Genomic DNA, 14,860 nt, shown 5'->3' on the forward strand with positions numbered 1-14,860 from the left:
GTAGGTGTCTCTGTGTGTGCTCAGTGATCAAGGGAGGTGAAAAGATTCTCCTTCAGCACCATTACAGGGTTTACAGAGAGGTACTCACGAATCCAGGGAAAATGGTGGAAAGGATGAAGCAGTGTATGCTGGGTGTAAGATAGTCTGGGGACAGACCATCTGTGGGCAGAACAGAGGGGGAGACAGCAGACTAACCCATTTGGGAGAAAGGCTGGGGCTGCCATGGCAACTCACAGGAGTGCCTGGAGAAGCTGCAACATGTAGCAAAATGTAGCATCTTAATGCAGCAAACTGCTGGGAAGGGGGAAATGGCTCTGTCTTATCACACAAGCATTGGAGTTGCATGTAGAACCAAATACATACAGCTGCCACTAAGCATGCTGACAAGCAGGGCTGCAAGGACAAGGGGGGGTGAGACAGAAATGCAGACAGGGGTATTCCTGTTCCATGACACAATGCCTCCCTATGGGCCGTTTTTCGACGCCGGAATGCGTTATCCGACGCTCACCGCTCCTAATTAACATGGAACTCACTTTACAATGGTTTCACTATCCAACGCTACTTCCAGAACGGATTCCGTTGGATAACCGAGGACTGCCTGTACACACACACACACACACACACACACACACACATACAGAGGTATCAGTACCGTGTTAGCCGAGCTTCAATAATCAAAAAATAAATAGATGATACCGTTCTGTGGCTAACGAAATGCTTTTATTTGTGCGAGCTTTCGAGATACACTGATCTCTTCTTCCGGCGATGTTACAATGAATGAAGCAAAAGCTATACTATAAACAGTGTCTATTGGAATGTTATCTGTGCTGGTCCTTCCCCCGGTGTGGATGTGTTTTATGGCTGGAGGTGTCAAAAGGTTCCTGAAAGCAAGTGATGAAAGAGTGTGTATGTGTATCAGTGTGAATTAACATGAATGGAGAGCCCACAGTATATACAGTGCTTTACAAAAGGTGTGTGTGGAGTGGGACTGGATATAAATGGTGTGGGTGGGTGTGGAAATGTGAGAGTTAGTAGCATAACTAAAAGTGTGTGTGGATACTATGTGGTCCCTATTGGTGTATAGGGATGGAAAAACAAGGAGTATAAGTATGTGTGAGAGACAGCTGTGTGTGCATACATATAGCACAGTATGTACAGACATGGCCTATAGCGCTCATGGGAAGAGAGTTCACTTGTGTCAGTAATGACTCATAAAATTTCGATCTCTGTTTAGGCCACAGCTAAGTGTCCCGAACAGTTGCATACATTTGTATTCATGCAACCGTCTCTCTTTCGGTGTTTTAACATTACCTTTGAGTATGGCAACCCTCAGATCGTTCATCTTATGGCCAGAGTCAGAGAAATGTTCGCCAACAGGACTGTCTCTTGTTCCGCGTGTGATGCTGTGGCGGTGCAGGTTCATTCTCTTGTTTAGCCCCTGCCCTGTCTCACCTATGTAGGGCTGCTACCACAGCATCACACGCGGAACAAGGACAGTCCTGTTGGCGAACATTTCTCTGACTCTGGCCATAAGATGAACGATCTGAGGGTTGCCATACTCAAAGGTAATGTTAAAACACCGAAAGAGAGACGGTTGCATGAATACAAATTTATGCAACTGTTCAGGACACTTAGCAGTGGCCTAAACAGAGATCGACATTTTATGAGTCATTACTGACACAAGTGAACTCTCTTCCCATGAGCGCTATAGGCCATGTCTGTACATACTGTGCTACATGTATGCACACACAGCTGTCTCTCACACATACTTATACTCCTTGTTTTTCCATCCCTATACACCAATAGGGACCACATAGTATCCACACACACTTTTAGTTATGCTACTAACTCTCACATTTCCAAACCCACCCACACCATTTATATCCGCTCCCACTCCACACACACCTTTTGTAAAGCACTGTATATACTGTGGGCTCTCCATTCATGTTAATTCACACTGATACACATACACACTCTTTCATCACTTGCTTTCAGGAACCTTTTGACACCTCCAGCCATATAACACATCCACACCGGGGGAAGGACCAGCACAGATAACATTCCAATAGACACTGTTTATAGTATAGCTTTTGCTTGCTTCATTCATTGTAACATCGCCGGAAGAAGAGATCAGTGTATCTCGAAAGCTCGCACAAATAAAAGCATTTCGTTAGCCACAGAACGGTATCATCTATTTATTTTTTGATTATATATATATATATATACCTATCTCTCTGTATACAGGATGTGATGGTAACCCTGCAGGACCGCCTCTCCCTGAGGCACCGGGAACACTTTGCTCTGGTCCTGGAATATTCTGCGTCGGATCAGACCCAGAAACTTCTACTGCTTCAGGATAAGCAACCGCTGGCACATGTGAGAAGGGGGGGGGGGGAGGTAAAGGGAGATAGGGTGTGGTGGTTGGAGGGAGGGGGGAGAAAGATGAGGGAGAGGGAGTAGAGGAAGATAGGTGGTGGAGGGGGAGATGAGGAGGACAAGATGAGAGAGCGAGGAGAGAAGGGGAGGATGATAGAGCAGGGAAAGAGAGGGAGGGGAGAACAGAAGAGAGGGGAGACAGGGAGTGGGGGTGAGAGAGTTAGAGACAGAGAGAAGGATAGTGTGGGAGGGGGAACATAAGAGAGAGGGAGGGAGAGCACACACTTTCCTATTTCTTGCGCTGATATATATATAAATATATATCTTGAGCCAAGTTGGAGCACAACCCCCAAATTAAAAACAGAAAACAGTGCAACACGTTTGGAACACAATACCGGAGGGCCCCGCTTCTTGGCGTTTCGCTTCTCGGCGATCAGCCAATACGGCGGTACTAAGCGGTACCTAGAAGGGGGCCGCCATGTTCGCGCATGTGCAGAAGTGAGATGGCAGAGTTCGTGCATGCGCAGAAGGGGGAACTGTCGAGTTCGCACATGCGCAGAAGGGGGAGCTGTCGAGTTCGCGCATGCGCAGAAGGGGGACTGCTGAATCTGCTCATGCGCAGGGTAGGTAACACCAAAAATCGCCGGTTCCGCTTTGCGGCGCCCTGGAACGGAACCCGCCGTATGAGCGGGGCCCTACTGTAAAACTATCCCAGTGATCTGGTGAAACACAGTATGCACTCACAGGAAGAAGGGCATTTTCCGGCTCTTTTAAAATAGTGGTGATCTTCACATGGTTCTGGAACAGAGGAAATGGAACAAGAACATAGCATCATTCTGTAAGGTTCTTTATAGTATAAAATAAAACCGATACACTCAAAAACAGCGCGTAGAAAAAAGCATTTGCGCTCGGGGTCTGCAGTACAGACGCCCAGATCTCTCCCCCCTCCCCCCCTGTGGCACCAACGCGGCTCCTCCGCGGCGTTACTTAGTACAGTGCCCTTGAAACATCTTGTTCTGCAATCTCTAACTTGAGATCAACTCAGTCCTGAAATGCCGGCAAAAAATTCAGTGTTGAGCCAAGTGATCCCACCGCTGACACCAAAGAAAATCTGTAACGGAAGACCAGGCGATTACACCGAGATCGCAAGCATCAGACAGAACGAAGGAGTTAAATAAACAGTGTTTATGTAGGCCGGAACCAATAGAATCAACACAATGATATCTTCAACGATCCGTCCGCCTCAGAGCTTCTCAGTACCTTGGGGTTATAGCCACTCGCTTGCAGGTTTCAATTTCCCTCTAGTCTCCGACACCAAGCTACGAACCGCGGAATAACTGTGGAGCTCTGATTGATTTACATACTTTCCCAGTCTCCATCTGAAACCATGGAAGACCAGGTGCCGACCAATCAGCAAAGAGATTGTCTTCTCTGGCCAATCAGAGTGGGAGGTCTCACTTGAGACAGACCAGGGCCATGGGAGGTGACAGCACTTTAGGACAGCCCAGAGGGGTGGGCTTAAGAAGAGAGAGGGAAATTCAAACTGCCCAAATGGGACTTGAACTGGTGGGGATAGGACCCAGGCCTCGGTTCCCAGTTTCAGCCTGATATCTACCTCAGAGATGGGCGCCTCTGTGTCGGAGATGAACAATGGCTCCACTTTTGGAGTACATGTTACCCCGACCTGAGCCCTCGCTCTTCCCCACTTCCCCAGTGCTCCCCAGCATTTCACCTAACCCAAATTAGATTCCAGCCCAAGTCCTCATTGTGTGCTGGCCGAGCTGTGTGAGTTACATACTCAGCCCTTTGTCGACCCATTCATGGATGAAGGCCCCCCCATTAATCTCCCAGGTCCTCCCGGTGCAAGCTTCTCTTCTCCTGGTTGCTCCAACAAATGTAATGATTTCATCCTCCCATCTTAGTTTTGGTCGTCGTCTTTGTCTTTTAATCTCTTCTTCTTGCGACATGTCCGGCCCACCGCCATTTTAGTTTCTTCACCTTTGTTATGATGTCACACTTTTGTTTCTTTTTTTTTAAATATACAGTATATATAGGGTCACCACTATATACAGTAAAGAAGAGACAATAGATTTCAGGGATTTCTAATATATTGCTAAAATAGGAAAGGAAATCCCTGCCCCCAGAGAATTTATAACCTAACGTGTTGTCTCTATATACAGGTAATGTCACTATATACAAGTAATGTCTCTATATACAGGTAATATCGTTATATCCAGGTAATGTCTCTAACTGCAGGTCGTACACAGGACTCACTATCAGGGGATGAAATGTCTCTTCCGAGTCTGTTACTTCCCCAAAGATCCAGCGGAAGTACTGCGTTCGGACCCAGCGGCCTTCGAGTACCTTTATATACAGGTAATGTTCTCTGTGTACAGGTGATGTGTCTATATAAAGGTAATGTCCCTATATACGGGTACTGTGGAGAGCAGGAGTGGGAAAGACCGGGTGAGTCACAGGTCACCTTTGTCACCCCATGGTGGGAGGGGCTTGGCCTGACTCCGCCTCTCTCCCGCGTCAGAGCCGCAATGATGTAATCAGGGAGCGACTGGGGGTGGATCTGAAGCCGGAGCTGCTCCTGGGTCTCAGCGCCCTGCACATCTTCATCAGCGTCAGCGCCGCCCGCCCCGGGCAGAAGATCTCACTGCGGGGAGTGGAGTAAGGGCAACCTGCATTCACCCACGTATCCCCGACATCTATCCACGTACGCCCCCCCCCCCAACATCCTCCCACGTACGCCAGACGTCCTCCCACGTACCCCAGACGTCCTGCCACGTACCCCAGATGTCCTGACACGTACCCCAGACGTCCTCCCACGTAACCCAGACGTCCTCCCACGTACCCCAGACGTCCTCCCACGTACCCCAGACGTCCTCCCACGTACCCCAGACGTCCTCCCACGTACCCCAGACGTCCTCCCACGTACCCCAGACGTCCTCCCACGTACCCCAGACGTCCTCCCACGTACCCCAGACGCCCTCCCACGTACCCCAGACGCCCTCCCACGTACCCCAGACGCCCTCCCACGTACCCCAGACGTCCTCCCACGTACCCCAGACACCCTCCTACGTACCCCAGACGTCCTCCCACGTACTCCAGACACCCTCCCACGTACCCCAGACGTCCTCCCACGTAACCCAGACGTCCTCCCACGTACCCCAGACGTCCTCCCACGTACCACAGACATCCTGCCACGCACCCCAGACATCCTGCCACGTACCCCAGATGCTCTCCCACGTACCCCAGACGCCCTCCCACGTACCCCCTCCTCTCTCTGTAGGAAGGAATGGGGTCTGGACCCGTTCCTCCCTCCCTCCCTCCTGCAGGGTTATAAGGAGAAGTCTCTGCGGAAGGCCCTGGCCCAACACCTCAAAGCTCACCAGAACCAGGTGTCTGGGAACAAGGTGAGATGAGCCCGGTGTCTGCGCGTCTGCGCCCGGGGTCAGCGCGGCTGCGCCCGGTGTCTGCGCGGCTGCGCCCGGTGTCAGCGCGGCTGCGCCCTGCGTCTGCGCCCGGTGTCTGCGCGTCTGCGCCCGGTGTCTGCGCGTCTGCGCGTCTGCGCCCGGTGTCAGCGCGGCTGCGCCCTGCGTCTGCGCCCGGTGTCTGCGCGTCTGCGCCCGGTGTCAGCGCGGCTGCGCCCGGTGTCTGCGCGTCTGCGCCCGGTGTCTGCGCGTCTGCGCCCGGTGTCAGCGCGGCTGCGCCCTGCGTCTGCGCCCGGTGTCTGCGCGTCTGCGCCCGGTGTCAGCGCGGCTGCGCCCGGTGTCTGCGCGGCTGCGCCCGGTGTCAGCGCGGCTGCGCCCTGCGTCTGCGCCCGGTGTCAGCGCGGCTGCGCCCGGTGTCTGCGCGGCTGCGCCCGGTGTCTGCGCGGCTGTTCTGTGCACAGATTCCTCACCTCGCTGAAATGTCCCTTGCTGTCCCTGCAGGTGTCGGTGATTCAGGCCAAACTTCGTTACCTGCGCATTCTTAACGAGCTGCCAACCTTCGCAGGCATCCTGTTCAATACTGTGGCCATGGTAATGTCACCTCTCAGTGTCCCCCTCTGTGTCACCCTGCGGGGGCAGGGACAGACTCCATGTCACATAGTTCCCTTCTGTCTGTGTCACCCTGCAGGGGGAGGGACACACTCCATGTCCCATAGCTCCCCTCTGTCTGTGTCAATGTCACCCTGAGGTGGGAGGGACATCCTCCAATTCCTGTAGGTCCCCTATCTGTGTCACTGTGCCACCCTCTCTCAGGATGAGAAGACTCCAGCTACCACACTTCTGGTGGGTCCCCGCCACGGCATCAGCCACGTCATCGACCTGAAAACTAACCTGACCACGGTCCTGTTCGAATTCAGCCAGGTGACAAAGGTCCAGCTGTTCCGGGAGTCCCTGGGAGTGGCACGAGTGGAGACCGGTGTCACCGACAGCAAGGTGAAGGGAAACATCGGAGCTACAAAGTGACCTAATGGCAGGGATGTGTGTTTTGGGATATAGGGTCAGTCCCACGTAGGAGCAAAGTGACCTAATGACAGTGATGTGTTTTAATGGGTTAACGGGTTGGTCCCACATAGCAGCAAAGTGACCTAAAGACAGTTATGGGGTTATATATTCCATTTAACCCTGTCCTCTCTCTCCCCAGCCTCTGGTCCTGCTCATGGAGTGGCCTGAGGCTACCAGCTTCGCCTGTCTTGTTGCCGGATATTACAGGCTCCTGGTGGACCCCAAGAAAGCAATCTTCTACCGAGCCGCAGGCCAACTGCCCCCCCCTCAGATTATCAAGGCAGGTATGGTTCCCATCTCCCCCTTCCTCAGACAGACGGACCCCGCTTATCCCCCCTCAGACAGACAGACCCGTGCACCGCTTTCCAAGTCAGACAGATCCATTCATGTCCACCCTCATCAAACAGATCCCGTCTTGTATCCCCCCCTCTCCAGAGGAACCCCCCATGCCCCCCCTCAGTCAAGAGTCCCTATGTTCCCCCCTCAGGCAGACAGGACCCCTGTACATTTGAAACCCCCCATGTCCTCCCCACCCCTCAGACAGACCCCAATAATTTTGCCCCTAGCGGTGATACTCCCTGGAAGTAGATTGGGCCAGTCATGCTAGTGAGCCTGTCCTCCCAATGAGTGAGTCTGTCCTCACAATGAGTGAGTCTGTCTTCACAATGAGTAAGTCTGTCTTCACAATGAGTGAGCCTGCCCTCCCAATGAGTGAGTCTCTCCTCACAATGAGTGAGTCTGCCCTCCCAATGAGTGAGTCTGCCCTCCCAATGAGTGAGTCTGCCCTCCCAATGAGTGAGTCTGCCCTCCCAATGAGTGAGTCTGCCCTCCCAATGAGTGAGTCTGCCCTCACAATGAGTGAGTCTGTCCTCACAATGAGTGAGTCTTCCCTCCCAATGAGTGAGCCTGCCCTCCCAATGAGTGAGTCTGCCCTCACAATGAGTGAGCCTGCCCTCCCAATGAGTGAGCCTGCCCTCCCAATGAGTGAGTCTGCCCTCACAATGAGTGTGTCTGCCCTCCCAATGAGTGCGTCTGCCCTCCCAATGAGTAAGTCTGCCCTCCCAATGAGTGAGGCTGCCCTCCCAATGAGTGAGGCTGCCCTCCCAATGAGTGAGTCTGTCCTCACAATGAGTGAGTCTTCCCTCCCAATGAGTGAGCCTGCCCTCCCAATGAGTGAGTCTGCCCTCACAATGAGTGAGCCTGCCCTCCCAATGAGTGAGCCTGCCCTCCCAATGAGTGAGTCTGCCCTCACAATGAGTGCGTCTGCCCTCCCAATGAGTGAGCCTGCCCTCCCAATATCTGAGCCTGCCCTCCCAATGACTGAGCCTGCCCTTCACTAAATTAGATTAGATTAGGGTTTCAAGCCCCAGAGAAATACCACCGCAAATTAATTTGTCTCTGTGGCATCTTAAAATATGGGCACCATTGTGAATGTTTCAAGAGCATGTGATGGGGGTTTTAACAAGCAATCATTTATTCACTGGGTGCCTTCTCTGTCCCTCCCATAGATTACATCAGTGTGCCCACAGTGCCACGCACACCCGGACCCACCAGCACCAAGGCGGCAACCCCGCCCAGCCTTGCCTCAGACTCCGCCCTTTCGAGGGGCCTGGCCCCCACTCCCTCTGCCCCCGCCAAGGATTCGGAGCCTGTCGGCCTGTGCTACCTCCACCTTCGGGGCAAGGAGGGGCGAGATATCAACCAGAATCTCATCGTGGAGGAGGCCCGACCCAGGACAAAGTCTGACCCCACACCCAAGGGGTCTTCCAGTCAGCCTAGCCCGGCCGGGCATGGGGGTCCGCCCGAGGTCAGCAGGTCCCGCTCCTTCACAATGGACGCACAGGTGAAGCTGGAGAGCACCCAGTTTTACTGCGACTCCTGCAAGGCCAAGATAAAGAGCCGGCTGGGGGGTTACGGGGGGGGAAGGTGCAGGAACCCATGCGTATCTTCCACCTGCAAGGACAATGCAGTGGACCTCATGTCCCTGCCGCCTCCTGAGAACACGAAGGGGGAGGAGGAGGAGGAGGAGGAGGAAGAAAGGGAGGAGGAGGTTGTGGTGAGGGAAGGGGAAAAGGAGGTAGGGGACAGGGCGACCCTTCAGCCTGCCACAGCCCCCCCTCCCCCAGGATTTGGGGACAACAGCTCGGATGAGGAGGAGCCCAAGAGGAGGCAGCAGGAGAAGGTCAGGGTGCAGGATAAGGGCATTGTGGTGCCGGGACGCGTGTACGAGGAGCTGCCTGTCACCCTGATAGACAACGTGCAGACTCGGACGGTTAGGGACCACGCACGGGAGCTGGATGATGCTCTGGTGTCCACTCTGCAGGCCCTGGAGGCTCTAGCAGCATCTGAGGACTTTCCCAACCCAGCGCCACAACCTACAACAGGTAACCATGGCACACCCAAAATATCACTCCATGTCTTACAGCTCCTCCCCATCTGTGTCATGGTGTCACCCTGTGGTACATACTCCAAGTCCCATAGGTCCCATCTGTCTGCATCAATGTCACCCTGCGAGAGGAGGTACAGACCCCATGTCCATTAACTCCCATCTGTCTGTGGCACCATGAGAGGGGAGGGACAGACACCATGTCCATTAACTTCCCTTTGTCTGTGTCACCCTGCAGTCTTTTCTCTTACAGGCCTCATCGTCCTCGCAGCTATCACCCCCGACTCCTCCCTGGACTCCGGCCACGAGACCAACTCCTCAGAGCTGACAGATGTGTCAGAGATGGTGATGGCCATGAAGCAGCATCACAATGCCGCCTATTTCCTGGCCCACCACCTCAACAAGGAGACCCTTCTCTCACGCAAGGACCTTCCATTTCGCATCCAGACCTGTGCCGCCCAGACTGTATTAACCTCCCCTTATGCCTTGGGGTGTCGGGAGACCAGCCCCCTCCTCAAACCTGACCTCCTGAGGCAAAGCCCCGAGGGTGGCGGGCCCAAGCAGGAGTTGCCTGCAGCCCTCCCCAACATGGGCTCGCTGCTGAACAATGGCATCTCCAGACTAGCATCTCCTGCCAAGCCCATGGCATCTCCTGCAAATCCCATAGATATCCCAACTGGTGCACCCATCCCAGTAACCCCGAAGCAGTCACCCAACCCAACAAAGATGATCCACAGACCCACCATGAGCTTTAGTGAGGGGTCTCCCATGCCAGTCTCATCTGCTTCTGCCCTCAAAATGCCCAGCACCTGTGCTCCACCCCAGAAGGACAAAGAGGTTGGAGAAGCCACAGAGTCCCCGGTCAGCTCATCTCCATGTGGCTGCCGGCTCACACAGGGTGAACCACCTCTTAATCGGCAGGAGGAGGCTCACAGCCGTGGAAATTATGTCTTTCACCTGTCCCCGACAGATGACGAGAGGCTCCATGCCAAGGCCTGCTCGGCCCGAAGCCTGGAAGAGCAGCATCTGAGTCGGGAGCGCCCAGAGAATCAGGAGATGCCCAAACCTCACGTGGACTCTCCTGCCTCTCCCAAGCTTAGCACAGGACAGGAGGCACCTGGCAAGAGCACCAAGGCAGAAGAGATACCCATGGTGCTCAGCAGCATAATGCTCAACGTAGAGAGCACCAAAGTCAAACCAGATACCACTCCGGTCGCAACCACAAGGGACCCAGAGAAGATGCTTGCTCCGATTCAGCCACAGGAGAACGATGTCCCAGCCAAGCCCAGGGCCCGTGCCCCCTTCAGGCTGCGAAGCCTCTTCTCTGCCACCTTCCCAACCCGCATGAGGCGGGAGACTGATGAAAGGCAGGCTCAGTTGCGCAAGGTGAAGCAGTATGAGATGGAGTTCCTGGAGGAGCTGCTGAAGCCACGGAGCAAGACGGGCAGCCAGAACAAGGAGATGCCCTGTCCTCTGGTGCCCAACCGTTGCTCCTGCAAGGTGCGCAGTAGTCCCCTGCAGAAGGTACCTGGCATGTCCCGCGAGCAACGACGTAGCTGCGACTGCAAACGCATTATACGTGGCATCCGGATTCCCCCCAACCCTCCCCTGGAGCCAGAACCCAGGGCCAGGCTGCAGGTGGGGAATATAGGCCACCCAGGCCATAGGCTTGTGCGCTCATCGAGCTTGGAGTCCCGGGGCCCCGACAAAGTGACTTCGTGCCTAGCAACCTGCACCATGCGGTTAGAGGGCACCGCCCAGTGCACCAAATTGGCACGGAGATACAGCATCGGAGATGGGGAGAAAACCGAGGTGCCCCCTGCAAAAGACCCGCCCACCATACTCCCACCCGTTAGGGCCCAGAAGAAAGATGGTGACCAGACAGCACTGAAGAACAGAACACCCGAGGCTCTGGGCACCAGGGAAGACCGGAAGGCTCCGGTGGTCCTCCCACGGCCAGAGGAGAGGTTTTTGTCCCAGGCAAAGCCCCCAGAGGAGGAGGGGGCAGCATCGGGGGAGAGGTGCTGCCCCCTTCGTCACTGCTTCAACTGCCGGAGGTGCACATCTGAAGATGACGGGAGTGAGAGGGACGAGTTGTCCTACTCCATCCCCATGCAGATCCTGCCTGGCATGAGGTTGGACGTGGAGGCAACCCCTGTGGTGAGCCGGACCCTGCAGGTGCTGGACGCTACCGTGAGCAGTGGCCCGGATGATAGTCAAACGCAGGAGATTGACCTGCGCATCTCCTCCTATGAAGGCAGCCTGGCTAAGGTCAACGCACTTCGTGGCCGTTCCTACTCCCTGCCTGATGGCTTCCTGTCTGTGCAGCTGGACACCAGTGAGCTGCTGACCGTCCTGCGCCAGTGCCTGGTCAGCCCTGAGATCGGGGAACCAAAACCAGGCACTGCACAGCTGGCCCAGCGCAAGCAGGAGCTGACACTGCGCTTCAAGGAGTTCCGGGCATCCTGCAGGAGGGTGGCTGGGGTGGACAAGAGCCCAGACCACATGCTGACTGCAGTAACCTGCAGCTTTCAGGTGCTGTGCGGCCTGATTGAGACCTTTGTGGGACTGGTGTTTGTAGTGCGGTCAGACGCTCAGCGGCAGGAACTTCTGGGGAAGGTGGAGGAGGTGGTCAGGAATTACACCTTCCTGCTGAGGGCAGCCGAGGAATCCAGCGCCCGGACACTGGGACAGAGCCGGACAGTGGTGGGGCATCTGGCCAAGCAGTCGGCTACAGTAGCCACAGCAGTCAGCACCTTCTCCCGCTCAATGAAGACCCTAATGAGCAAGTAGAAGTGCCGGGAGAGCCCAGGGAGATTAAATCTCACACCCGGTATACAGCTGGAGGAAGAGATCTGGACATTAGTACTGCTGCCTCTGGGATGGAAGCTGCACATTTCTGGCCTTTGCTCTGGACAGAAACCTCCAGGGGGTAAAAAGGGACAATACAATAAATACTACGACCTGCACACTTGTATACCTGAATGCAGTTGATGCTGCCTGGTGAATGGGACACCATACAAAGACACTCTTTCATGTGAGAGGCATCAGCTGAAAGACAGGTCCTTAATGAGCTGCAGGAGTAGGGTTACCTACTGTATAAAACTATTCTGCTACCAGTCCCACTGTGACACGCTGTGCTCCTTACCTAACCCCTTCTAGCAGCCAAGGGTTTGAGGTGCCCCAAAAATTGGGGGTAGGGGGGTTCCCGTACCCTTCCACCAACCCGCAGGATAATCCCCCTCAAAAGAGAGAAGAGAGAGTGCCAGTGAGCCCAGTAAACTCTCCTTAGGTGGAAGAGGGTCTTGATGAGCGCTTCGTATCTGTGATGTGCGTAGCGATACGTGGCAGGAAAAAAGGTGTTAATGCAGCAGAGGCGCCCCCGAGGTGTCATTACATTATAGTGTTATCTTTTTAGTTATGAAGTTAATATGATTTTAATAGGGTCATTGAAGGCATGTATACATTTATAAGGTTATGTGTTCTGCTATAGATTAAAGGGAGTCAGCCAGATATTTAGGACGGAGCTGTAGGGAATGGTTATATGGGGTAATAATAGGAGTTATAGAGAGCAGGTATATGGGGCAATAGGGGGCGTTTATATGGTGCAATGGGAGGAGCTATAACAAGCGGTTATATGGGCAATTGGAGGAGTTATATGGGGCAATGGAGATGTTATAGGGACAGGTTATATTGGGCAATAGGGAGAGTTATAGGGAGAGGTTATATGGGGTATCATAAAGGCTTTAGAATTATGTTATAGGGAGTAGGGACAACTGCTGCATTAACCAATGGGTCGCTGGCCCCTCTGGCATGGATAAGGTTAAATCTTCCCCAAAAAACTAATTCCCCTATAGACACGAGCTCTGTGATCCTGCTACAGAAAACCGTGCCCCCCCACCTGAATATTTGGGGCATCCTGTGTAAATTGTATGTATAGAAACACAAAGTATAAATACCAAGATATATATATAAATATACATATATATAGATATATATTTCAGTTATATAGAGACTTTATTTCTTGTTCCACTGACTGGAAAAAGATTAAAAGGTGTCAATCTGTTGTTATCCAAAATCTGCCCTGTCTGCTGGTTATTGTGAATACTTAATTACTACAGAGTGCTAAGTACTTTCCTATCTGAGATATGCCCTTTTCCTTTCCCGCCTGGATGTCTGTAACCTTCCACTATCTAGCATCACAGCTCTCTTACAGTACAGGCATACCCCAGTTTAAGGACAGTCACTTTAAGTACACTCGCGAGTAAGGACATATCGCCCAATAGGCAAATGGCAGCTCGCGCATGCGCCTGTCAGCACGTCCTGCACAGCAATACCGGCTCCCTACCTGTACCGAAGCTGTGCGCAAGCGGGGAGACTGTAGAGCCTGTTACAATTGTGTTATTTACATTAGTTATGCACGTATATGACGATTGCAGTACAGTACATGCATCGATAAGTGGAAAAAAGGTAGTGCTTCACTTTAAGTACATTTTCACTTTACATATATGCTCCGGTCCCATTGCGTACGTTAATGCGGGGTATGCCTGTGTTACATAGTTACATACATGCTCCGGTCCCATTGCGTACGTTAATGCAGGGTATGCCTGTGTTACATAGTTACATACATGCTCCGGTCCCATTGCGTACGTTAATGCGGGGTATGCCTGTGTTACATAGTTACATACATGCTCCGGTCCCATTGCGTACGTTAATGCGGGGTATGCCTGTGTTACATAGTTACATACATGCTCCGGTCCCATTGCGTACGTTAATGCAGGGTATGCCTGTGTTACATAGTTACATACATGCTCCGGTCCCATTGCGTACGTTAATGCAGGGTATGTCTGTGTTACATAGTTACATACATGCTCCGGTCCCATTGCGTACGTTAATGCGGGGTATGCCTGTGTTACATAGTTACATACATGCTCCGGTCCCATTGCGTACGTTAATGCAGGGTATGCCTGTACTCTGCTCTAGGGGTAATCTCCAATATGTATCTGCCTCCCTCCTCCCTGCTCTATTTATATGAGCTCCATTCTGCTCACAGCTGTCTCGTGTATGTGCTATTTATATGAGTTCTGCTCTCTCTCTTTCTCTGCTCGGAGCTGTCTCATTGCTGTCCTTCTATCTCAGGTCTGCTCTCTCTCTCTGCTCAGGACTGTCTTATTTATGTCCTCTCTCACAAGAGCTTGCAATCTAATCTCTGGTGCCCAGGAAGCGGAGATGAAGTGTCCTGCTTCAGACTGAGAGCTGGCTCTGCCTTTCCCACCTCTAAGACCAGCAGCTCAACAACTAGGTGACCTTTTTTCCTCTGCAGCTGGGCACACAGATGGCATACCGGTTGGCAGGGCCCTGGCCTGGGTACCCAATTAAGTGATTAAGTCCGGAGGTAGCGCCTGGCTGTGACCCTCATTTACATTTAAATGAAACACATTATATAGAAATTAGCCTTGTTTATACACAGCGGGGTGAAGCCGGAGCCCAGGCAAAGAGGCATTAAAATGGAATAAAAAGCACATTATGGATGGACGGATGGATCACAGGCCTGGGAATAATGACAGGACAGACGCCAACATCATTAAGGTTCACA

The 14,860-nt window shown here is 53.1% G+C and overlaps 1 protein-coding gene across 3 annotated transcripts in view; it reads left to right on the forward strand.

The window, feature by feature from the left end:
* Positions 1-13,342, forward strand: part of FRMPD3 (FERM and PDZ domain containing 3) — a 33,091-nt gene extending 19,749 nt beyond the window's left edge. The window contains exons 9-17 of one of the 3 annotated variants that reach the window (XM_075573042.1): positions 2,245-2,376; positions 4,633-4,752; positions 4,916-5,052; positions 5,675-5,798; positions 6,318-6,407; positions 6,630-6,809; positions 7,018-7,162; positions 8,387-9,262; positions 9,518-13,342. In XM_075573042.1, the coding sequence (XP_075429157.1) occupies positions 2,245-2,376; positions 4,633-4,752; positions 4,916-5,052; positions 5,675-5,798; positions 6,318-6,407; positions 6,630-6,809; positions 7,018-7,162; positions 8,387-9,262; positions 9,518-12,057 (4,344 nt within the window). In that variant the 3' untranslated portion in view covers positions 12,058-13,342. Of the gene's footprint in view, positions 1-2,244; positions 2,377-4,613; positions 4,753-4,915; positions 5,053-5,674; positions 5,799-6,317; positions 6,408-6,629; positions 6,810-7,017; positions 7,163-8,386; positions 9,263-9,502 lie in introns of those variants that run through there. The other 2 variants (XM_075573039.1, XM_075573041.1) reach the window with 2 other exon arrangements.
* Positions 13,343-14,860: the final 1,518 nt, after the last annotated feature.

This window comes from Ascaphus truei, chromosome 16 (assembly GCF_040206685.1).
Source record: "Ascaphus truei isolate aAscTru1 chromosome 16, aAscTru1.hap1, whole genome shotgun sequence".
In the NCBI taxonomy this organism is placed as follows: Eukaryota; Metazoa; Chordata; class Amphibia; order Anura; family Ascaphidae; genus Ascaphus; species Ascaphus truei.